Below are 24011 nucleotides of genomic sequence, written 5' to 3'. Positions count from 1 at the left end.
TGACTCAGCCTTATGTGGGATACTGAACAACTACACCAAACTCATGTTTTATTTTTCATGTTGTATTTAAATTAAATAAATAAATAAATACACACATACACAGATCAGCCACAACATTAAGACCACTGACAGTAGAAGTAAATAAATTCGACCATCTTGTGACAGTTCAGTGTTCTGCTGGGAAACTTCTGGACCTGGCATTCATTGGTGTGGATGTTACTCAGACATGTAGCACCCACCTAGACCAGACCAGGCACCCCCACCCCATAGCAATGACACTCCTTGATTAGATTAGATTAGATTAGATTTTTTACAGCATATGGACAATATTTACAGATCAAAACCTATGTACAGGTGAGGCCATATATACAGGTAAATGAGCAGGATATACATACTGACTGAATGAGGTACTATGAACATATTATACAGATGGATTTTTTATTTCTTAAATGTGAGTAGACTATAAACAGGAACTATAACATAGTATAATTTACAATAAAGGAGATGCGCAGATGATAAATTAAGCAGCCATCCCCAGCAGGATGCAACCTGACACAGACACACACACAAAAACACTTTAGGAACAACTAAAAAAAAAAAAACATGAAGAACAGCACAAGGTGTTGACCTGGCCTCCAAATTCACTAGATCCCAAACTGATCAAGTATCTGTGGGATGATCCACAGAGGCCCCCTCCCCTCAAAGGCCCCGCACTAACAACATCCTGTAGCCAGACACCACAGGACACCCTCAGAAGGCCCATATCCATTCTCTGATGAGTCACTACTGTTTTGGAGGCACAAGGGAGACCTACACAATATTAGGGGGGTGGTTATAATGTTATGCCTGATTGGTGTGTGTATAGTGGCAGCAATCCCAAGTGAAAGCAACATCGGGAAGAAGGAGCATTAGAAGCTCAAGAAATACCAGGGGCTGAAACACACTCATTTATATTAATTATTAACTTTTATCTTTAAAACTGGACTGAAGACAACTTAAATGACGCAGGAATTACATGAAAACTGCAAATGTTCATAAATAAACAGACTTTAATTAGAGCGTACTGGAGCCAGACTTATGTTTCTGTGATGCCCCGCATGATTTCTACCAGCGTCAGAGAGCTAAAGAACTTCATATCATTGCTAATGGAAGAGCAGTGAGGATGTCCAGAACCTTTCAACCATCTTCTTATGAGGTCTGAATTCAAACCTGGATGTTTGTGACCCTGAGGCATTGACGGTCATCTGTTTAACTGTCTTTCTTGCTGAAATGTCTCCTGGACTGCAAAATAAAATCTAGTATTTCAGATTACCTCTTGCTGTCTTGTAGTGTCTTGACTGAAGCTGTAACTGTAACAGAGTGTAAAAGTGTAATCAGCTCCAGAAGCATTAATTCAAGCATAATTCTTTCTATAAATGGAATCACTTCAGATGATGCCCTTCAATCATGTGTTTTTGTGATAACACCTGAAGATGGCGCTGTTTGTAAAGAAAACATTTCTTTTATCTTGAGGAAAAACTTGACTGTAAGGGCACTGCGTTAAAAAATAAATTAAAATAAGTTTTTATGTTATGTTTCATACTGATTATGTTTTTTTCTTTCCATGTTCTGGTTTAATGATGCCTTCAGGTACACCTCGAGAATTCAAACTTCTTCCCTCCATAGCTTCTTTATTTTAGAATTTATTTTAACCTACAATTATAAAGTAACCTGTCTGTGTGCTGGAGGTAATATTTTAGTAATCTGTCAGCACTGATCACATCTGCTTGTAAAATGAATTTATTTTTATTATATGTATGGTTTGGAAGAAAAGGCTGATTATGTCATTTTATTTTATTTTTTACACTATTGATCCTTTGAAATTAATAAACTTGCACTTAAATATCCACCTTTTTAATAATAATAATAATAATAATAATAATAATCAATAAATATGAATTATTAATACACATGTTTTTTTCTAACCTCATTTGGTTTAAAGATATAATTAAATAGTTTAATATTTAGTTTACAGTTTCAATTTATATTACAGGTACGAGGTGAGTTTTGAATGTTTTTAACATTTTCTTGATAATTTTATAGAAGGGGGAAGATTATTAATCATTTTTGTTAGATTGTTTTCTAATTTACAAACCATTTTTTTTTCTGCAAGTGTACAATACATTGTATTGTAATTGTATTACGTTAAATTAAACATAAATTATATGAAATATAAATGACTATAAATAGTTTCACTTAAAAAATACACATATTTATTAATTTAAATGTATTAACTCGGAATATTGTAAAAAGAAATCACGTTTTAAAAATATTTTAATCATAATATCAACAATATTAAATTTGAAAAATGTAATTTAATTTACTTTAATTTTTACAAGAAGTTAAATTATCTCACAGACCTTGTAATTAGGATTAACAGGGCAGTTTTGCGTTCATGAAATAATAAAATTATCAACTCAGATGATCTGTTGCTTCTGTGGTGTAGCATTGGTTTCTCCGACAGCCTGTGAAGGCAGCATAAAGCCGTGCTGCAGACAGTGAAGGGTTAAACTCTGTAATAGGATGAATGGATATTGTGGTTGAGCAGCATCTGATTACACGGAGACGCCAGGAGGCATCGGAGGGGGAGGACACTCGGTACCAACCAGCAGAAACAGCTTCTCATTCCCCTCCGAGGAAGAACAAACACTTCGCTCTTTATTTCTTCCTCCCATCCAGGAAGTAAAACTTCACTTTTAACGGAGGCAGCAGAAGAAACAAGACACTGCTGAACTAAAAAAAAAACCTGAAGCGACATTTATTTGGAGCGTCTGGATCTTTCTCATCGTATAAATGGCCGAGGGGTGCCGACGACGGGACAACTAAGCGACATGTCGCAGTTTGTGGAGGCGTAGATATTGGAGTTTGGTTTTATTTTCTGGTGCAGCTGCTGCCGGAGCAGTTCGGTTTGTTCCTCCTGGTCGGAGCCGAACAGGTAAGAGAGCTCACCTGGCCGCACATGTTGACACCCCGAGGACTGCTAAAATGTCACGTAATTCTTCTGTTAGTTAGTGAACAATATTTTTTCTATAGAGTATATAAATGTAATCTTAAGGGCTTGTACTATTATTAAACTACTCCAAAACTGGATATTATTATAAGACTAAAACACTTTAAAGCTGTGACAAGTGATTTTTGACCAACAGGGGGCAGAAAAACTCCCAAACCGACTTTGACCAATTGAATTAACTCCTTCCTTCACTTATTCACCAGACTAGGACATTATTGATCAGTTAGATGTTTACAAGTCTGAGTTAAGTTCGTTAATAATCAGTTTTCCGTCAATCAGATGTAGAGCTGGTGGTGTAAACCTTCACATGTAGACTCTTGATGTTGCTGGTTTCTCTCTGGTTACTGGAATAAATCCATTCTCTCTGAGAGTGCCTGCTCCACGTGGGGTAAATATCAGGTGAGGAGTTTCCAGGAGGGACAGAAACATGGAGGTAGAAAAACAAGATGAACCAAGATGGAATCCATGTGGACAGAGACGTTGGAGACGTAGAGACATCTTGGTTCATCTTCTTCTACTCTAGACGTTCAGGACTAAAAATAATGTTGGGGGGAATTACTTCTTCTCTTCTACTTCATTTTCTCCTCCTCAATCTTCATCTCCTCCTCCACATCGTCATTCTTTTCTGTCATCTTCTTCTATTGATTTAATTCAGCGGCATTGGAGAGAAAGTTGTTCAAGAGACATTCTTATGCTCGCCTTCTTCACCTCCACCACTTCCTCTATCTTCTTCACTTCCACCATCTTCTCCTCCTCCTTCTACTCCATCATCTTCTTCTTCTGCATCTTTCTCCTCCATCTTCTTCGACTGAATCAATTCAGGCTTGGAGAGAAAGTTGGGAGGAAAATAGAACTTCTTCATCTTCTTCTACTGTTTTATTTCCAGCATATTCAATGCTCCACAGCAGCAGAACCACTTTGTCAATAAAGTTCTAAAGTGATAGATAGTGATGTAAACACATATATATATATCTGACCAGATCATTTTATTCAGCATCAATTTATCTCTGATTAGAACGATTGATCAGGCTGAAGAAACATAAACCTGCAGAGGCCTTTCATCCAGATGTGGAGCAAATTTTAACAGGAACATCAGCAGTCGACTCGTCAGAACAAACACGGAAGGAAACTGAAAGAGCTACTGTCAAACCGGTTTCTTATTATTGTCACAACTCTAAGAAACACTATCGTTGTTTCACTTTACGTTGAACCGCTGGAAATTTGGGTCTCGGCAAATGAAGATAATTCATCTGGTGCACAGTTTTTAATATATGGAGTAGAAACCATGAGCTAAAAGAGGCTAAAAAGCTCCTCAGAGTTGCAGCATAAAGTCACCTGTTGTTGAATTATGGTTTGAAGTGAATCGCTTCTGCAATATTGACATGCAATTTGTCACTTTTCTTCATAAAGGTGATAAGAAATGATTGATCTTTAATTACTTGAAAGGGAGTGAGATTAGTTTGCTTGTTTTCATTAGAATACAAAAGGCACAAACCTCTCCCTGCTTTAGGCTCCAACCGCTGCCAAGCAGGAGGAATGTCATGGAAACATTAAATATGCCAACACATAACTCCCACGCACGCCTGTCAGCTCTCCTCTGATTGGATGCTTATCTTTGCATGCTTTTTAAACGTTAAACTTAAGAAAGTAACTGAGGATCACCACACCCAGTTCAGTTTAAAATCAAGAGCAGCAGGAAAGTAAAAGTAGTTCAGTCGGCTTTACTGACGTTTTCTGATGAACGTTGACCTAATAAATCTGTAAAGTACAAAATACTCTTAAAATACCACTCTAAAGAAGTACCTTATTTGAATTCATTAACCAAGTTAAAATGTATAAAGGTAATGGGCCGTATTAAAAGTTTTAAAATCGAGTAAAGAAACTGGAAAACGAACAGCTGATTGTTTTCTTGATTAATCAAATGGTCAATAAAATGTTAGAGGATTTACTTCAGACGTGTTAAGAGAAAATCTAGAAACTGTAATATGAAAGAAAGGCAGATTTGGTGACGTTTCCTGCAAACACTGACCTAAAATAACGTGAAACATGACACATTTTCCTAAATTACTACTCGAAAAAAAACCCTGCAAATTAATTTTTTGAACACATTAACTAAATCAAAAAGAAGAAAATGTAATAAATGTTATTAAAAGTCTCAAAATCGAGTAAAGAAAGTTGAAAAAAACAGCCGATTGTTTTCTTAATTTATCAATTGATCAATAAAATGTCAAAATATGAAATTTAGAGACTATAATATGAAAGAAAATTACTTAAACCATTAGTCATTTAAGGGAACAGTTCATTTAATTAATGATATCTGTTCCATTTTTAAGAAAACCTTTAGTCAGAAGCTGTGTTTGGTCAGAAAACATAGCGCCAAGTTTGAGTTTTGTTAAAGACAAATGTTTCAGGTTCAGTCGAGCTCCAGTGTTGAGCTCCAGCTGGAGGTCGGAGGCGGTGCCGACCCAACATGGCTCCTTCAGTGATGTGGTCCTGGTTAGAAATGAGCAGAGGGAACAGCTGTGATTGTGGGAACAAGGCTGACTTGCCCCTTTTTTTTTTCTTCTCTACTTTGACCGACTCTCTGGCTTCTGTGAGGCTCCGGTTTAGTTTTCTGTCCTCGGCTCAGTCACAGAGGCGTCACATGTTGTTTTGTTTTATCAGTTAGACACACGGCCTCGGGCTGCAGGCGGCTGTCAGACGCTACAGGACTGAGATCTGCGGCTGTTTCTAATAATACGATACCGTAGAAGCAGTTATATGTGTGTTTAGTGGTTGATGAGAAACTCTGGATGAAGAATAGCTGCTGATCTTGTGGAGATAAGTGAATCCACAACTATCATCAACAGTAGCTTTATAGCTTTGACATTTCATTTTTACATCAGATGACTATGCCAACAGCTCCTAATGATAGAAGGTCAAACAACAAGTATCCCTGCATGGAGCTAACGCTGCAACCTCGAAGGGAAGTGACTCACGAAGATCTCCATGTTAAAATGTAGAAACAAACAAGTTTACAACCTAGTACAACTATACAGGGGTGAATTTTGATACATGCCACAACTGGTAATTAGCACGTTAGGGTCAAGAGTTGATGTTTGAAGGATGCTGACGTTCTTACCGCTCTTTTGCCAACAGCGAGCTGAAGTTTTATTGGCGGTTTAAGGGGGGGTTTCTGCGTCAATTTGACGCCTTAGCTACAGCAACAGCCTACATCCTAACGCTGTAGCGCGATGCAGAGCACAAGAGCTGTGATTGGTTCGCTTGATGATTTCCGGCTGCTTCTCCACCTCCTCAATTTTCAAATTGATTGTTTTGGATCAATAAAGATGAAACACATCGAGGAAAGGTTAACTGAGGAGGTTTGGAGATACAAACATTTGTATGACTTGTCTTCAGTTGTTGAAAGTGAAGCAAGAAGTAGAAACATATTTATTTCTGATTAACTCGACTGTCAAAAAAGACACAGCGCTGACTGGTGTTTGGGTGCCATTTTTACAGAGCGAGCCAGACTGATGAGTGCCCCAGTGTAGGATATGTACCTAACTTACCTAAGTACGTAAGCTAGGTACGTAAGTTACAGCACCTGTTATCTACAGCGGGACATAGATGCCATAACTTACGTAAGTATCTACGTTAAGTACATAAGTTACGTTCGTAAGTAAGTTACGTACAGTAGCTACCATCTACTGCAGGACATAGATGCCATAATTTCCGTACGTAAGTTAGGTACGTAAGGTAGGTACGTAAGTTACAGCATCTATTATCTACAGCGGGACATAGATGCCGTAACTTACATACGTAACTTAGATACGTAAGTTAGGTACGTAAGCTAGGTACGTAAGTTACAGCATCTATTATCGACAGCGGGACATAGATGCTGTAACTTATGTAAGTTAGGTACGTAAGTTACGTACAGCAGCTACCATCTAGTGTGGGACATTGATGCCGCAACTTACATATGTACAAGTTAGGTACGTACATTATGGCATCTATTATCTACAGTGGGACATAGATGCCGTAACTTACGTAAGTATCTAAGTTAAGTACATAAGTTACGTTCGTAATTAAGTTACGTACAGCAGCTATCATCTACTGCAGGACATAGATGCCATAACTTACGTGCGTACAAGTTAGGTACGTAAGTTGGGTACGTAAGTTACAGCTTCTATTATCTACAGTGGGACATAGATGCCGTAACTTACGTACGTACGTAAGTTACGGCATCTATGTCCCACCATACCTTAAATGGAAAATTGGAGTCTTTAGTCTCTCTTGGGAACTGATTTAAAAAAAAAAAAAAAAAAAAGTCTAATCTGCTAGACCTCTCAAATCATTTTTGGTGACTTTATGTGGTGATGGACAGAAAGATTATAACACTGCCAAGATGGCAATGACCTTAGACACCACACTGAGACCCAAAACTCCTCTTCAGGAATGTTATGTGACATCTAGAGCCACATTAGACGAATTAAAGGCTGAAATAAAATGATCCTTTGAAGTTCGGGAACGGCTCGTATGTCTTCTAACGTGTCTGCTAGGGCCGTGTTCATTCAACACTCCTTCTTTTGGTTTCGCTTCATCTGTCTTCTCACTAACATCCAACCCTCATGTCACGAAGCAGCTCACATGTGTTCATCACTAACCACTTCATTGTTTGTCTTTTGAGTAAAGAGGGCGCGTCACTCTGGCTCGTCAAACTCTCGTCATTGTGTCAGTTATTCAGAAGAGAGAAAAGAAATTAAATGTATTTCATAGTATTTTACCTTTCATCTTATATTTTAAAGGTTTTATTGAAGGTTTAGTGAAAACAAAAACCAGCAGGAACAAGTTATTGAACATTTGAAAACAGGGCTATTTCAGGTTTTTTATTTTTTTTTTTGGATAAACCAGGACCTGAGTGACTGAAAACCTTTAGACTTTTTAAATTGGAAGTAAATTCATGTTTTAAAACGCTGACACTTCTTCCTCTTGTAGCTCAGAGCTCAGTCAGTTTATTTCAGAGGGTTAACTAACAGCTCTGACCTCCTCCTCCTCTAATAGAGTTCGGCTGGTCCTTTTAATTAACCTTCCCCTGCCGTTCTCGACCTGAGGCATTTCACCGGGACTCCCAGAATGTGCCACCCTCCGTCCGCCGGCCTTATAACGGCCCGTCCAGCTCTGCAGGGGGATCTGATCTAACCGCTTGCCGCTCCGCTGTCTAACAAAGCTCTCTGTGTTTTCTCTCTGCCTCTGCGTCCTACCCTCCCTCTGTCTCCTCGTCTCTCAGGCCGGTGGAGACAAAGGCTGTCTTCTGTTGGGACATCTGTCCGTGTCTGTTTTCGTCTCTGTTAAGGTAAGTCCTGCTGACGCTCTGCTACAGTTTCAGCCCTGTGCTCGGTGTTTGTGATTCTTGGAGTTGCTTTCTGTGTTTTTCTGCGGTTTGCAGTGACTCCCAGTTTAGCTGCTACATATAATCCTCTCAGGATCTCGATTTGCTCTGTTTGTTGATGCCAAAAGCCTCATGATATCTCCTAAGTCTGAAAGCATCAGAGTAAAATAATCCTCCTTCAAGTACGCCTTGCCTCACGTTTAAACCGATTCTGCTGGAGGATATTATCTGAGTGAATAAAGTCCAGCCTCTTCAGCGTCACAGTGAGCAAAGTCAATCTGTTCTTTTCTGATGGCCGATGCTGACGATGTCTCACTTTACTGAAATAATCACAGCTCCAAAACACTGGCTAAGTTTACATGGGCACTAGTGTTCTTCTAAAAGTTAGGGGACTCACTTATGAGGATGAGTATGAACGTTTGGATTTTGTTAATGGGGCGTGCCCCCCCCCCCCCCACCAAAACAATTTGATAGGGTCGGCATAATCGGTTCCTAATGGAGCGACTCCAGACCAACGTTTCACCACAAAAAACTTGTAGTTGGGAAAGTTTTATCTGGCTTCCAGGTTAGAAATAATCAGAATATAAGAATGTCTCATGTAAAGTCAAAGAAGTCCTCTAGTGATCGTTTTTTTTGCACCATGTAAACACATATACCCATCAGGCATAACATTACGACCACCTTCCTAATATTGTGTACGTCTCCCTTGTGGTGACTCATCAGAGAATGGACATGGGCCTTCTGAGGGTGTCCTGTGGTGTCTGGCAACAAAATGTAGTTGGTTGGGGGGCCTTTGAGGGAGAGGGGCCTCTGTGGATCATCCCACAGATACTTGATCAGTTTGGGATCTAGTGAATTTGGAGGCCAGGTCAACACCTTGTGCTGTTCTTCATGTTTTTTTGAGTTGTTCCTAAAGTGTTTTTGTGGGGATGGCTGCTGCCATCAAGGAGTGTCATTGCTATGGGGTGGGGGTGCCTGGTCTGTTCTAGGTGGGTGCTACATGTCTAAGTAACATCCACACCAATGAATGCCAGGTCCAAAAGTTTCCCAGCAGAACACTGAACTGTCACAAGATGGTTTAAATGTTATTTACTTCCCCTGTCAGTGGTCATAATGTTGTGGCTGATTGGTATAGACGTACAAAGCAACACGTACAATGAAATACATTCTTCAAACTTTTTAAGTTGGGCACAGAGGAGTAATTTTCAAGGAATGCAGTTAGCTTTTTGCTAAGCTAACTGTTAGCATAGCATCATACAATATTCTCATATGACTCTGCGTGAAAATAGACAAGTCTGTTTCACGAAATGTCAAACCATTCCTTTAAACATTCACTCAGACTCTGCAGAAGGATATTTTTTATTGACTCAAAGTTTGTGAGCAGGCAGTGAGATGTTGGCAGATGAATTTTTATGTCAAACCTCCGGCTTTTTATGTGGTCGGAACGATGCATCAGTTTTGCATCTTTCGTTGTTTGCTTGTTCTTCAGAGATTAATTTTAGTCGGCGTGATGATGGCGTCTCTTTCGTCTTGGAATATTTATTTTTTTCCGTCCTCAAAGAACAATTTAATTTAATTTACAAACTAGTTTTTTATTTTATATCTTCCTGATGTTTCCAAAGCTCCTACATGATCCCGTGCTGCAGTTTATTTTTGTAATCATTGTGAGCATACTTGTCGTCTTCTTTCTTTAAACAGCGACTCTCTCATTTGGTAGCGACACAGCTGCTTCTCAGGCTCTGATACCCATCCAGCTGTTGGCGGCGGCGGCGGCGGCGGCTGCTGCAGCACGGTCGAACCACCGGGCCGCTGTTTTTAGAAAACCTCCGTGTGCGCCGTAACTTCTCAAACTGAAGCTTTGCTGGAATGCAGGCCAGCTTATGGACTCATGTGGGCCTCCCTCATGTGTTGAAGCATGTAGCCGTGCCTGGCTGCAGGGAAACTGTTGGTTTACATTAATCAGATTAATGACCGTGAGTTTTCCAGTGGAGCTTACGAGGTCTGGACCTGCCTCTCATCCCTCCCTCAGCTGCTCTCTCCCTCCTCCTCCTCCTCCTCCTCCTCCTCCTCCTCACTGGCCTGACCCACTTCTCTGTAAACCAGAATCTCCTTCTGTCCCTCCATGTCGCTCTCCTCCCATCATCCCTCTCTTCAGCAGGCCTGTTATTAGATGCGGCTTCTTCTTCTTCTCCCCCATCTTCATATTCTACTCCATCCTTTTCTTATTCTTCTGCTCAGTCTTCTTCCACTTTGTCTTCTTTTACCCCTTTCTCTTCTTCTACTCCATCATCTTCTACTTCTTCCTCTTTTACTCGGTCTGCTTCTTCTACGTCTTCTTCTTTTTCTTCTCCTACTCTGTCTTCATCTTCTTCTTCTATTCTGCTTCTCCTCCACCTTCTTCCTCTTCTCCATCTTCTTCTTCTTCTACAAATCTGTCTTCTTTTACGCCGTCTTCTCCTTTTAGTCCATCTTCCCCTTCTTCTTCTACTCTTCTTGCACTCTGTTTTCTTTTCCCCCTGTCCGCTTCTTCTCCTCCATCTTCTTCTACTTCTTTTTTACTCCGTCTTCTTCTACTACTTCTTCTCCCTCTTTTACTCTGTCTTCTTCCTCTTCTTCAATTTCTCCTCCTCTTCGAACTGTCACTTCTCTTCCTCATCATCCACCCATCCCTTCCTCTTTCTTCTCCTTCTCCTTTTTCTTCTTTTCCTCTTTCTTCTCCTCTTCCTCCTTTCGCTTGTCTTCCTCCACCTCCCTTGTCACCACCAGCAGCCGGTTAGCTTAGCTTAGCGTAAGAACTGGAAGCAGCCAGGATCTGTTTTAAAATAATTATATCTGCGTGCAGCATGTTTAAAGTTTGCCTGTTACATCTCCTGTAGTCAATCCAAAATAAAAAAACACAAATGAACTAATGTTAGAAGAAGAAGAGACTAGATGTGTGTTAGAGTGCAGATCTTTGGTCCAGACACAGGAGACGTCAGAGTCGGCCTTGGTTGATAAGTGGTGTTTTGATGTGGGTTTGTTGTGTCACAGCCTTTAGATTGTCTCATTGAGCCTCTGTCTCTACCTGGAAAGACGTCTCTGTCCTTGAATGGAGTATGTGATTAAACTGAGACTGAACCCAAGCTCAAGACCGGGGAGGGTCAACAGTGTTTTTCTTGTCGTTTGTAAAGAGGAAACGTGTTACACCAGCGTCTCTGTTGACTTTCATAATCGCCTCCTGCACACCTTCAGCAGGAGTAACGGTAAAAGCTAAAGACATCATTGTTTTCAGCCACACCCAGATACTCACACACACTCCACACATAACCTCTGTCTTCCATAAGATATGTCTACATCCTGGTTTACAGAAGAATAATGGAGGTTGTTGCCTCTTCTTGGATTTATGGTGGTTTTGACCTTTCCCAGTCAGAATTAAGACGGAAAACCTGTCCTTTTCCAATTTTTCTGCTCAGTCTTCTTCCTCATCTACTTCTTTTTCTTCTTCCATTTCTTCTTCTTATACTCGGTCTTCTTCTTCTTCTATGTCTTCTTCCACTCTGTCTTCTTTTACCCTGTCTTCTTCTTTTTCTCCTCCATTTTCTTATTCTCCTTATTCTTCTACTCCATCTTCATAATCTTCTTCTACTTTGCCTTCTTCCGCTTCTTCTACTCGGTCTTCTGCTTCTTCTTCTACTCCCTCTTCTTCTACCATGTTTTTCTTCTTCTACTCAGTCTTCATCATCATCTTCTTCTCGGCCTTCCTTTATCCCTTCTTCTTCTTCTTTTACTTGTACTCAGTCTTCTTCTATCTACTTCTATCTTCTGCCTCTTGTTGTTTGTGATTCTCAGACATTTGTAGAAAGGAAATGTCTTGTTGTTGTTGTTCTTCTACTCCATCTTCTTCTTCTACTTCTTCCACTCAGTCTTCTTTTTTCTTCTACTCTGTTTTCTTCTTCAGCTTCTTCTACTCAGTCTTCATCTTCTTCTCTGTCTTCTTCCACTCTGTGTTCTTTTACCTCGTCTTCTTCTCCTTCGTCGTCTTCTTCCTCTTTTTCTTCTTCTACTCAGTCTTCTTCATCATCTTCTTCTTCTCTGACTTCTTCTACCCCTTCTTCTTCTTCTTTTACTCAATCTTCTTCTTGTACTTCTTCTACTCAGTCTTCTTCTTCTTCTATCTTCTTCTACTCAGTCATATCAACAGATGAACAGTGTTTTTCTTGTCGTTTGTAAAGAGGAAACGTGTTACACCAGCGTCTCTGTTGACTTTCATAATCGTCTCCTGCACACCTTCAGCAGGAGCCACACCCAGATACTCACACGCATAACCTCTGTCTTCCATATATATAGAAGACGAAAGATACATCTACTTCCTTGTTTACTGAAGAATACTTACTGAACAAAATCAAAACAAACTTTCTACCTCTGGTGATAAGAGTGTTTCTTGAAGTACGTGGCTAGAGAAGAGGGTTTGTCTCAGCAGCGACGAGCACCACGCTAGATTTATCTTTGATGCTGTAACTCAACGTCAGCAGAAAGTTTTCAGTCGGATATACGGATTATAATCTCTCAGGTTAAATCCATTCAGACTTTAGAGGATTTAAAACAAGATCAAGTTACCCGCCTTCATTTTAGAGCCCAGAGGAACCAACCATATGTAACTGGAAGAAGTTTGATCGTGTTTTGACAGCGGTCTTAAGTGGATCTGGGCCTTTTGGAGAAGCTTCTTCTTCTTCTGTTATATTTCCTGCAGATTAGTTGCAACAGAACTACTTTCTCCAAACATGTCTACAGGGATTGAGGTTTTGGGGGCGTGTGAACACATTATATCCCCATAAACTGAGAAGCAAATCCATGAGATGCAATTTATTGGTTGAGGTTCTGTCCAGGCTGAGATAAACTTTGGAAAAATAGCTATCTTTAAGATGCTTAAGATTGATTTACTGGATTTTCCTGTGCTTTTGTATTCAAATTGTGATCTACGGAAGTTTTTGTTTTAATGCAAACTATAATTCTCTTAGCGCTTTTTTAATCAGTGTTGCCTGCGGCACAGATCGACAAATATTTCTGCTTCAGGCTTTTAGCAGACGTTTAACCACGAGTCTAAGTCAGTTTTTTTTCTCATACTCTCTCGTGTTCCAGCATGCCGGTGCCAGATGCCTCTGCTGCCGTTAGCATACTTACCACTCACCTGTGACACACACACACATGCTCGACCGCCCTCCTGTTCCTCCACCTGTGCTGCACAGAAATTAGAGCTCAGCTGTCTGACGTGGATTAGTTTTTTTTAGAGAAGTGCGATGTTGCCGGGGCGCTGAACGTTGGCATTCGTCTAATCTCGATCGTCACTCATCTCCTCAGACACAACAACACACCCAGACACACCTACAGCTAATCCTCCTCCTCCTCCGCCGCCGCCGCTGCTGTGTTGAGTTTATTTCCACTCCCGCGTTGTTCCCTGCAGATCTTCACCAAGGCTACTGTCCTGCTCTGCAGCTGATTTAGCACCAGTCTGCTCCCAGCGCTGAGTAATTCACAGTCAGAGAGGAGGAACAATAACCAGGAACTTCTCACAGTGTCGTCAAGTTGAACATAAAACCTCTGGAAGAAGCCAGGTTGTAGTCACACAGCACAACGTTTAGATGTTTACAGAGATTTCAAATGAAAGATTAATTAATTATTTTGTGTTAAAATTGATATATACACCGATCAGCCACAACATTTTACTACACGAGTAGTAAATAACATTTAAACCATCTTGTGACAATTCAGTGTTCTGCTGGGAAACTTCTGGACATGGCATTCATTGGTGTGGATGTTACTTAGACATGTAGCACCCACCTAGACCAGACCAGGCACCCCCACCCCATAGCAATGACACTCCTTGATGGCAGCAGCCATCCCCAGCAGGATGCAGCCTGACACAGACACACACACAAAAACACTTTAGGAACAACTAAAAACAAAAACATGAAGAACAGCACAAGGTGTTGACTAGGGGTGGGCGATATGGACAAAAAATAATATCTCGATATTTTTGGCGATTTTAACGATAACGATAATTAGACGATATCCATTAAAAATGTGTTTTTAAAAGTCTGAGTTACTTAATCACTGATAATAATAATGGGCAGAATATAAAAGATGTGTGCCTAAAATGAAATCGTAAAAATGAAGGAACGGGCAACTTAATTGACAAACCTTTGACCGCCGCAACCGAAGACGCTGCTATTGCTTTATCAGCTGACTGTCTCTGGACACTTCCGGTCACGTTTGGTGACGTTGTGCGTGCTGTTCAACGGCTAAAATCCTGCGCAACAAAAACGCATACGGTGATGCTAAAGTAACTTAAACTTGGAAAGTGTTCAAATATGATACTTGATTATATTATTTTTTTTGTCACTTTAATACATATAGCACTGAAGACAAGCGTTAGTCTTTACACAGTAGATAATGATGTGCGGTTTACGTGCCCATCAGTCGTTTTGATTGTCCCTGCCGAGCTGCCGTACTGCGGTTCCCATCGCTAGCTGTTGCTGCTCGTCTGTTTCCTCCTCTGGTCGCTGAATTGACTGCGCTGGTTTTCATGTAGGGGTAAACATGTCTGTAATGGGAGGTGGTACGAGGGGTTTTTATTTCAACACTGTCCTGTCGCTCGATTGCGAGGCTGTGGGTGTCTGCATGTTGTCTCCTTCTGTCAGATGTTTAGCCTAACCACATTCGTTAACCGGTGTTGAACTTGCGGCCATGCGGTAACCATGCCTGTGAGAGAGATGATGACGTGTAGGCCCACTACAGCAATCACGTGACGCCCTGCTGCAGCCAAGGGCTTCTGCTGCACGCACCTCTGAATGTGTGGAGTTTTAATGCGTGTTTTGGAGTGTTTTTTTCGGACATATTTTTTTCGATAATGTGAATTTGCACATCGTTAACACAACAATCACGATATTATCGCAGACGATATATATCGCCTGGCCTCCAAATTCACTAGATCCCAAACTGATCAAGTATCTGTGGGATGATCCACAGAGGCCCCTCCCCTCAAAAGCCCCCCCCACTAACAACACCCTCAGAAGGCCCATGTTCATTCTCCGATGAGTCGCAACTGTTTTGGAGGCACAAGGGAGACCTACACAATATTATGAGGTGGTCATAATGTTATGCCTGATGGGTGTAATCCTATATTCAGCGCTTTTATTCACTTTTGGATGGATTTTTACATAAAAACCTATAAAATAAACATTATTTTTTAAAAAACATTACATTATTTGCACATATATCAGATATAGTATTTAAGTTTTTATTTACTTCACCTGAATAACTATTCTTTTATTTTGAAATAGGAAGTTATAAGAAGATTTCTAATGGTTTAATTTCAGTGTATTTTATCATATCTTTATATAAAAAAAAGAAAACTTACTTCTTTTTTTGTATCTGATGCCACTTCATGTCTTAATTATTAACCTAAAACCCAACATTCATCCATGTGTTTCACAATAAAAGCACCTAATGTGACAGATTATCTGCAGGAAATGTTTTATTATAGTTTCCTTTTTGTTTGTTTTTTTGTTAAAGACACAGTCCTAACTGAGAAACACATGAAGTTTTAACTTTGATAAGGTTGTGCAGCCGTCGTGGCAGTTCTTTTTTTTTTCTCCCACGTCGTTGTGTCTGCCACAGGAAGTTGTTTGGCCTTGATGCAGCGTTTTTGTCCAATGGGACGACGGCACAGAGGAAGTAAGGGAGAAGTCAGGGCACAGTGAACTGTTGGCAGAGTTCATCCCAGCTTAAAAAAAAAGTCAAGTTAGAGTGAGCCGAGTTTAAATTATGTGTTTATTCTGCTGCTCTGGAAACAACATTTTCTCTTTTGAGAAGGATTTCAGCTGGACTTCATGCTTCCTATGCGGGGTTTGTGACCGCTGTGCAGCTCTGGCTCCATGTTTTTAAATTTTTTTCTTCACTTTTGCATGAAGGCTTTCATGCACAGGCGTTTAAGGGATGAAAGAGGCCTAACGTACATTCCTGACATAACAGGTGCCGGAGATACAAATGTGAGGCAAGGAGGATGTTGTTGGAGATGGTATCGCGCTCAAAAGTTATTTAAAAGAAAATATCTGGAACATTTTGAGGAGCAGTCACTCATGATGCTGCATGATGTAGTTTGTCCTGCTTTTAGTTTGATATTAAAATCTAAATATTTTTTTTTTAGTGTCTTGTGCGCACTGATTTTTAAACACCTTCCAGTTTGTGTTTCTAACTTACTCTAAAGGGTAACTGGACACTGAGTAATGTCAAATAAAAGCAGTAAAATATGCATAATGCATATACTCAAATAAAGTATTTGAGTAATTCAAAATCATCCTGAAGTGTCTGAGTGAATTACTTTGAAACGTGCTGAGCTCCTTCTCTGGTTGTGTCCTCTCCCTCCTTCAGTCTCTGAGGTATTTATCGGAGCTGATTCTCTGAAAATGTTTCTGCTGATCTGGTGATCTAGTGACTGACAGTTAATTAATAAATCGTTTCCTCTCTCTTTCTCTCTCTCACAGTCTTTTCTGCAGCCGCCATCATTCCGTGCTGCAAGGCTGACCCCAACATGTCTTCCAATGGAGACCTCAGCGACCTGGGGAGCTCGAACAGCTTCTGGGAGGTAACGTACTATCATCACCGCTCTCCACAAAACACAGCGGCAATACTTTTTACTCATAGTCTGGGGTCTCATGAGTCTTTGAACTTGAGGAAGTACTTTAAACATGTTCAGGAACTAGAAATACCAAAATATGCAATTCCTCTAATGGCTCCAAAAATCAAGTCAATCCCCACAGACCTCCGTATTCATTCATTTATTCATTCATCTTCTGAAACCGCTTGTCCTCTGGAGGGTCAGGGTGGGGGTCTGCTGGAGCCTATCCCAGCTGTCATTAGGGCGAGAGGCGGGGTACACCCTGGACAGGTCTCCAGTCTATCTCAGGGCTAATACAGAGAGACAGACAACCATTCACACTCACACCTACGGCCAATTTAGAATTACCAATGAACCTAACCAGCATGTCTTTGGACGGTGGGAGGAAGCTGGAGAACCTGGAGAGAACCCACACAGACACAGGGAGAACATGCAAACTACACACAGAAAGGAACCAGTCGGCCATGATGGATTAGAACCCAGAACCTTCTTGCTGTGAGGCATCAGTGCTAACCACCAGACCACTGTACCGCCCCGACCTTCATGTTAAAATGTCCAAATTTGTTATATTATACCACTGCTAGTTTGCTGTGATGACGGGCTCACATGTCTTCTTGGAAGCATCCGTGTCGTAGGCGACTGGTCGACTTCCTGCATACAGCGTCACGTTACAGCAGTAAAGTCAACAACCCCTAATCTGAAGTGATAGTTGGAGACACATTTTAATGCCAGGTGTGAACACAGGTACTTAAACCTGACCATATGTGGTTGAATTTACCAGGATGGATGTTAATGCACGGTCTGACCAGGGCCAATGATTGCTGCACACATGAAGTCATACCTGTAAATATGTACTCCCGTATCTGGTATGGATCTGTTTAATCCTATTCATCCCCCATTTGACAATTTATAGGTAGACCCAGCTAAATTTAAAGGGGAACTACTGTTTTTTTACAACCTGGACCTTATTTCTGGCATAAAATACGATCGTTTACTCACCCATATAACATTGGTGTCATTTGTAGTCCTTCGGGAGATATTTCGATCTGCGTATATCTATATAGTGGGAGTGACTGGGGCACCGAAACGCAGCCTCTAAATAACACATTATCTGCCGCGAAACTGATTCATTTCACCAATATTTTGTTATTTGCTACTGCTAGTTTTTTGCAACATGGCTGAATATTTTTCCGACTCTGAGGTTGTGGACGAACCATAGCAGTAGCAAATTACAGGTAAACAAGCCGACCATCACGGGTGCGCGTGGTGCTCAGGGATGACATCATCCAGGTCAAAAGATGATGATAACAGGTAACTCCAGACTCAGCGGGGAATAGCATTAGCATATGATAACAAAATATTGGTGAAATGAACGAGTTTCACGGCAGATAATGCGTTATTTAGAGGCTGCGTTTCGGTGCCCCAGTCACTCCCACTATATGGATATACGCGGATCTAAATATCTCCCAAAGGAATACAAATGACACAAAAGTTATATGGGTGAGTAAACGATCATATTTTATGTCAGAAATAAGGTCCAGGTTGTAAAAAAAGCAGTAGTTCCCCTTTAATGCAATCTCAGTGACTGTGTTGTTTTGCGGATTCATCATGTTGAATCTGCTGCCGGACAAGTCGCTGAGAGAAATCTCTCTGATTGGCTGCGAACTAGTGTACAAAAAAGAGAAACAATGGTTTTCTGATATCGCTGTGGTTTGTCTGTACCAACCATCCTGCAAGAAATGCTCCTTTCATAGATTTATATATAGATAGATACATAGATTTTATTTTGCAGTACGTAGCGTCGTTTGGTTGTTTTAATTTGTTCAGGGAGGTGTTTCTGTGATTTAGACGAGCATCATTGTAAATGATAAATAACTGTCAGTCTATTGTCACACAGCTGATCAGATCCAGAAAGATCCAACACCTCTCTAAACAGTTTTACCATCATAACTTACATGCAGGGAGGTTTTATCCCTGAACTATTAAATCCAAACCCTGAGCATAGTTATCAGCCTGGATCCTGGCTCCTCTTGTTGAGGCAGCGTGTCGGTCTGTTTAGATAGAGACGGAGACAGTAATGAGTCCCTGATGACTGACTGCCGGCTCCACCGACTGTCAACTTTAGCTGCAGCTCTGCTCAGTCAGTCATCTGATTCCCTTCTTCTTCTTCTCTGCGTCCACCAAACGAGTTGCTAACTCCGTTTCTCTGCAGCCGGGGAACTACAAGAGGACGGTGAAGCGGATCGATGACGGCCACCGGCTCTGCAACGAGCTCGTCACCTGCTTCCAGGAGAGGGCCAGGATCGAGAAGAGCTACGCGCTTCAGCTGAGCGACTGGTCCAAGAGGTGGAGGGGCGTCGTGGAGAAAGGTCGGCTCAGATCTTGTCCCGTTTCAAGATATTACGGACTGATGGATAAATTAAAGGATTATCTTATCTCATTAGTCTTTGATGACTCCTTTACATGACTTGTTTTGTCTATGTTATGTTTACTTTATTTTTTTCAAGCAAAGCATCAAATATTTCAGATTTATTTAGTGAAAACTGATTAAAGCAAACGGCTGCAGCTTCGTTTCCTGTGCATGGATTTAATCGATTAATCATTGCAGCTCTACACACGTTGATCTGCAGACAAGTTCATTTCATTTAAGCTTTTTATTTTGCATTTATGGAAATAAAATCTATTTTTGGTTGCAAGTTTGAACAGGTGTTTACATACCTTTACCTAATATGCCTTCTGTCCCATGCTCGCGCCTCAGGGCCTCAGTACGGTACTCTGGAGAAGGCGTGGCACGCCTTCATGCAGGCGGCCGACCGCCTCAGCGAGCTGCACCTGGAGCTCCGGGAGCGTCTGGCGGCCGAGGACAGCGAGAAGGTGCGCGGCTGGCAGAAAGACGCCTTCCACAAGCAGATGATGGGAGGCTTCAAGGAGACCAAGGACGCCGACGACGGCTTCCGCAAAGCCCAGAAACCCTGGGTCCGCAAACTGAAGGAGGTGAGCGCCTCTGCACTGAACAAGCACTGAAGAGGTCTTTTTAATTCTCCTTGTTCTTCTTTTAAGACCTTGCCACAACGAGCTGCTGATAATTACAGAAAACAAAAATCACAGACGACGTGTGAGGGAATCGGAGCTTTAAAGAGAGATGGGAATTAAACTCAGCGGCTTCACTTCACCACAGGGTTGTTTAGTTTCCTGAAAAATAAAAGAGAACAAAAAAAATGTGGTGAGAGGAGTAATGAGGTCAATATGTCGCTGTTTGTTTCTGTGTTTAGGCCAAACTAAAAACCTCCTAAGGCAGGAATGAATAGGCGTCAGAGCGCCATGCACTGAAGTGGCCGCAATGTGACCAGATTTATTTCCATCCAGTGTTGCATTCATGTTTCACCAAGATCTTGTATTGATGATGGGAGAGTCTGACCACTGCACAAAGCCTTCTCCAGCACATCCCAAAGATTCTCAATGGGGTTAAGGTCTGGACTCTGTGGTGGCCAATCCATGTGTGAACATGATGTCTCATGCTCCCTGAACCACTCTTTCACAATCTGAGCCCCATGAATCCTGACATTGTCAACTTGGAATATGATCCATTGATGGAATAACCTGGTCATTCAGTATATTCAGGTAGTCAGCTGACCTCATTCTTTGGACACATAATGTTGCTGAACCTAGACCTGAGCAACTGCAGCAACCCCAGATCATAGCACTGCCCCCACAGGCTTGTACAGTAGACACTAGGCATGATGGGTGCATCACTTCATCTGCCTCTCTTCTTACCCTGATGCCCCCATCACTGTGGAACAGGGTAAATCTGGACTCATCAGACCACATGACCTTCTTCTATTGCTCCAGAGTCCAATCTTTATGCTCCCTAGCAAATTGAAGCCTTTTTTTCCAGTTAGCCTCACTGATTAGTGGTTTTCTTAAGGCTACAAAGCTGTTCAGTCCCAATCCCTTGAGTTCCCTTCACATTGTACGTGTGGAAATGCTCTTACTTTCACTTTCACGATGGTTCTCCACTATCCTTCCAGTTTTTTTAATAATGCGTTGGACAGTTCTTAACCCAGTTTTAGTAGTTTCTACAATCTCCTTAGATGTTTTCTCTGCTTGATGCATGACAATGATTTGACCCTACTCAAACAGACTAACATCTTTTCCACGACCACAGGATGTGTCTTTAGACATGGTTGTTTAAGAAATGAGAAGCTACTCATTGCATCAGTTGGGGTTAAATAACTTGCTGCCAGCTGAAAGATAATCACCCATGCAGTAATTATCCAATAGGAGGCTCCTACCTATTTGCTCAGTTAAATCCGGGTGGAGACTTTTTTTGTTTCATAACCAGGAAGTAAATGAAATAAGAGCTGCACTTTTAGGATTTATAGTACTAAACCACTGAATCTCTCGATCAATTGGTTAGTCTATAAAACGTCAAAACAGGCTAAAAAATGTTCGTTCTTCTCACTGCAGTCTGCAAATATTTAGTGTATGCTTGAAATTTGAACTGAATTAATAACCGGTTTCCAGAAACAGTGCTTCTGTTGCTGATTTACTAGTTGATGAACTGTTTCTGGGACATTTTTAATAGCATAGTTAGTTTGAGCGCCATTTTCTTGATCGCTGTGATGAAACACATTTTAAATGTGTGTGTGGGGGGGAATTCATGCTGTATTGTTTCTGTATATAATTGTGAATTTTGTGCCAAGGTGGAGATTAGTAAGAAGAGCTACCACCAGGCCAGGAAGGAGGAGTGGACGGCAGCCAACAGGGAGACGCATGCCAAGGCCGACCCGACCAAGTCGCAGGAGGAAGTCCGCAAATACACGACCCGGGTGGAGCGCTGCAACCAGGAGTCAGAGAAAGTACGAAGCTTGAACACACACACATTGACAAACACACTCTCTCTCTCACAGAGTCCCATGTGTAACTGCACTTGTACCAAGACCTGGGTGTGTCGGTGAGTCCAGAAAAACATACCTGTGTGTGTTCTTACCTTGGAAACATGACCGGGCTTGTCTCCTCCTCCTCCTCCTCCTCCTCCTCCTCCTTCTACTCTGCACAAACCCAACAGCAGAGTTTGGAGGAGAAGCTTGAGCTGAAAAATCCTGACAGCGATTCAGGATCAGTCTTCAACGTAGAGCGATGCCAGGCGGTTGACTTAAACGAGGAAATGAAATCCGGTATCATGACTCACTGTCACAGTGTGGAGAAGAAAACACTTCGCTCTCCTGTCTCAACCAGCCTGAACACCCTGCAGCTGTTTTAGGAGCTGTTGCACACCTATATTTATCTGGGATTCACTGACTAATTCATGAAATATTGTTATAACGTCATATTTAACCTTGGTTTGGTTCATGTTCACAGAGAAAAGTTCAGACTTGTCCTCAACGCTACGTTACTGCAAACACTTTTGTGATTGCTCATAATTTTAGCGAGGAAAACTGGATTTAAGGAAATAGTCAAATCAAAAGTGGAGCATCCGTTTGATCGAGCAGCTATACCGATCAGGCATAACATTATTATTACCTTTCTAATATTGTGTAGGTCTCCCTTGTGCCTCCAAAACTGTTGTGACTCACCATCGAATGAACATGGGCCTCCTGAGGGTGTCCTGTGGTGTCTGGTAACAGAATGTTGTTAGTGGGGGCCTTTGAGGGGAGGGGCCTCTGTGGATCGTCCCACAGATACTTGATCAGTTTGGGATCTAGTGAATTTGGAGGCCAGGTCAACACCTTGTGCTGTTCTTCATGTTTTTTTTTAGTTGTTCCTAAAGTGTTTTTGTGTGTGTGTCTGTGTCAGGCTGCATCCTGCTGGGGATGGCTGCTGCCATCAAGGAGTGTCATTGCTATGGGGTGGGGGTGCCTGGTCTGGTCTAGGTGGGTGCTACATGTCTAAGTAACATCCACGTGAATGAATGCCAGGTCCAGAAGTTTTCCAGCAGAACATTGAACTGTTACAAGATGGTTTAAATGTTATTCACTTCTCCTGTCAGTGGTCATAATGTTGTGGCTGATTGGTGTATACTGTAGCAGGTTCTGATATGAAAAGTTGAGTTGGTAGAAACCACCACACCTTCCAATAAGGTACATAAAGGTTAAACCTGCTCACGTCAGAGATCAGTCTGTGGGCGGTTTGGCATCATTTAAAACCTTTAATGTGATTCATAGGAACCGTCTTTATGTCGCTGTTTGATATTTGATTTTCACGTTTCGATCCATTTAGCGAAAAGTATATGTAGTATCTGGTAAACCTGGATTTTTTTTTCTCGCTCCCTGCTTTCTGGCTTACATGACGTTTGCTTCTCTCTGTTGCTGCGTTTACATGACCAATATTTCTTAAATCGCTCTGATCAGAGATAAAACTGGAAGACGCAGTATAAAACGTTATTGTCAAAGCGGCTCTGCTGCTGTGGAGAGTAGAATCTGCTGCAAATAAAACAGAAGAAGAAGAAGTTTTGTTCCCAACTTTATTGACAATGCAGAAATGATTCAATAGAAGAAGATGGAGGAGGAGGAGGAGACGACAAAGTAGAAGGAGAAGACAATGACGGAATAGAAGAAGAAGATGACAAAATAGAAGGATTAGGAGAACAAGACTATTATGGAGTAGAAGAAGAAGGAGGAGACAAAGATGGAGGAGAAGAAGAAGACAACGTGTAGAAGAAAGAGAAGACTATGACGGAGTAGGAGGGGGAGGAGAAGAAGACGACGACGACAGTGTAGAAGAGGAGGGGAAGACAATGACGGAGGAGGAGGAGAAGAAGGAGGAGACGAAGACAGTCGAAGGAGGAGAAGGAGAAGAAGAAGGATGAGGAGGTAATGATTGTGTAGAAGAAGAATGAGGAGACAATGTTGAAGGACGAGGAGGAGAACATGACAAAGAAGGAGGTGGAGGAGATGAAGACGGGAGTGGAAGAAGAAGGAGGAGGAAACGATGAT

At 41.5% G+C, this 24011-nt stretch overlaps 1 protein-coding gene across 2 annotated transcripts in view; it reads left to right on the top strand.

The window, feature by feature from the left end:
* Window positions 1–2612: 2612 nt before the first annotated feature.
* Window positions 2613–24011, top strand: part of pacsin3 (protein kinase C and casein kinase substrate in neurons 3) — a 39014-nt gene continuing 17615 nt past the window's right edge. The window contains exons 1-6 of one of the 2 annotated variants that reach the window (XM_084541773.1): window positions 2613–2974; window positions 8319–8384; window positions 16943–17043; window positions 19289–19445; window positions 19835–20070; window positions 21780–21935. In XM_084541773.1, the coding sequence (XP_084397899.1) occupies window positions 16990–17043; window positions 19289–19445; window positions 19835–20070; window positions 21780–21935 (603 nt within the window). In that variant the 5' untranslated portion in view covers window positions 2613–2974; window positions 8319–8384; window positions 16943–16989. The remainder of the gene's footprint in view (window positions 2975–8318; window positions 8385–16942; window positions 17044–19288; window positions 19446–19834; window positions 20071–21779; window positions 21936–24011) is intronic. The other variant, XM_084541772.1, reaches the window with a different exon arrangement.

This window comes from Chelon labrosus, assembly GCF_963514085.1.
Source record: "Chelon labrosus genome assembly, chromosome: 3".
NCBI lineage: Eukaryota > Metazoa > Chordata > Actinopteri > Mugiliformes > Mugilidae > Chelon > Chelon labrosus.
Note: the sequence above shows the minus strand (reverse complement) of the source record. Positions and strands in the feature narration are given on the sequence as shown.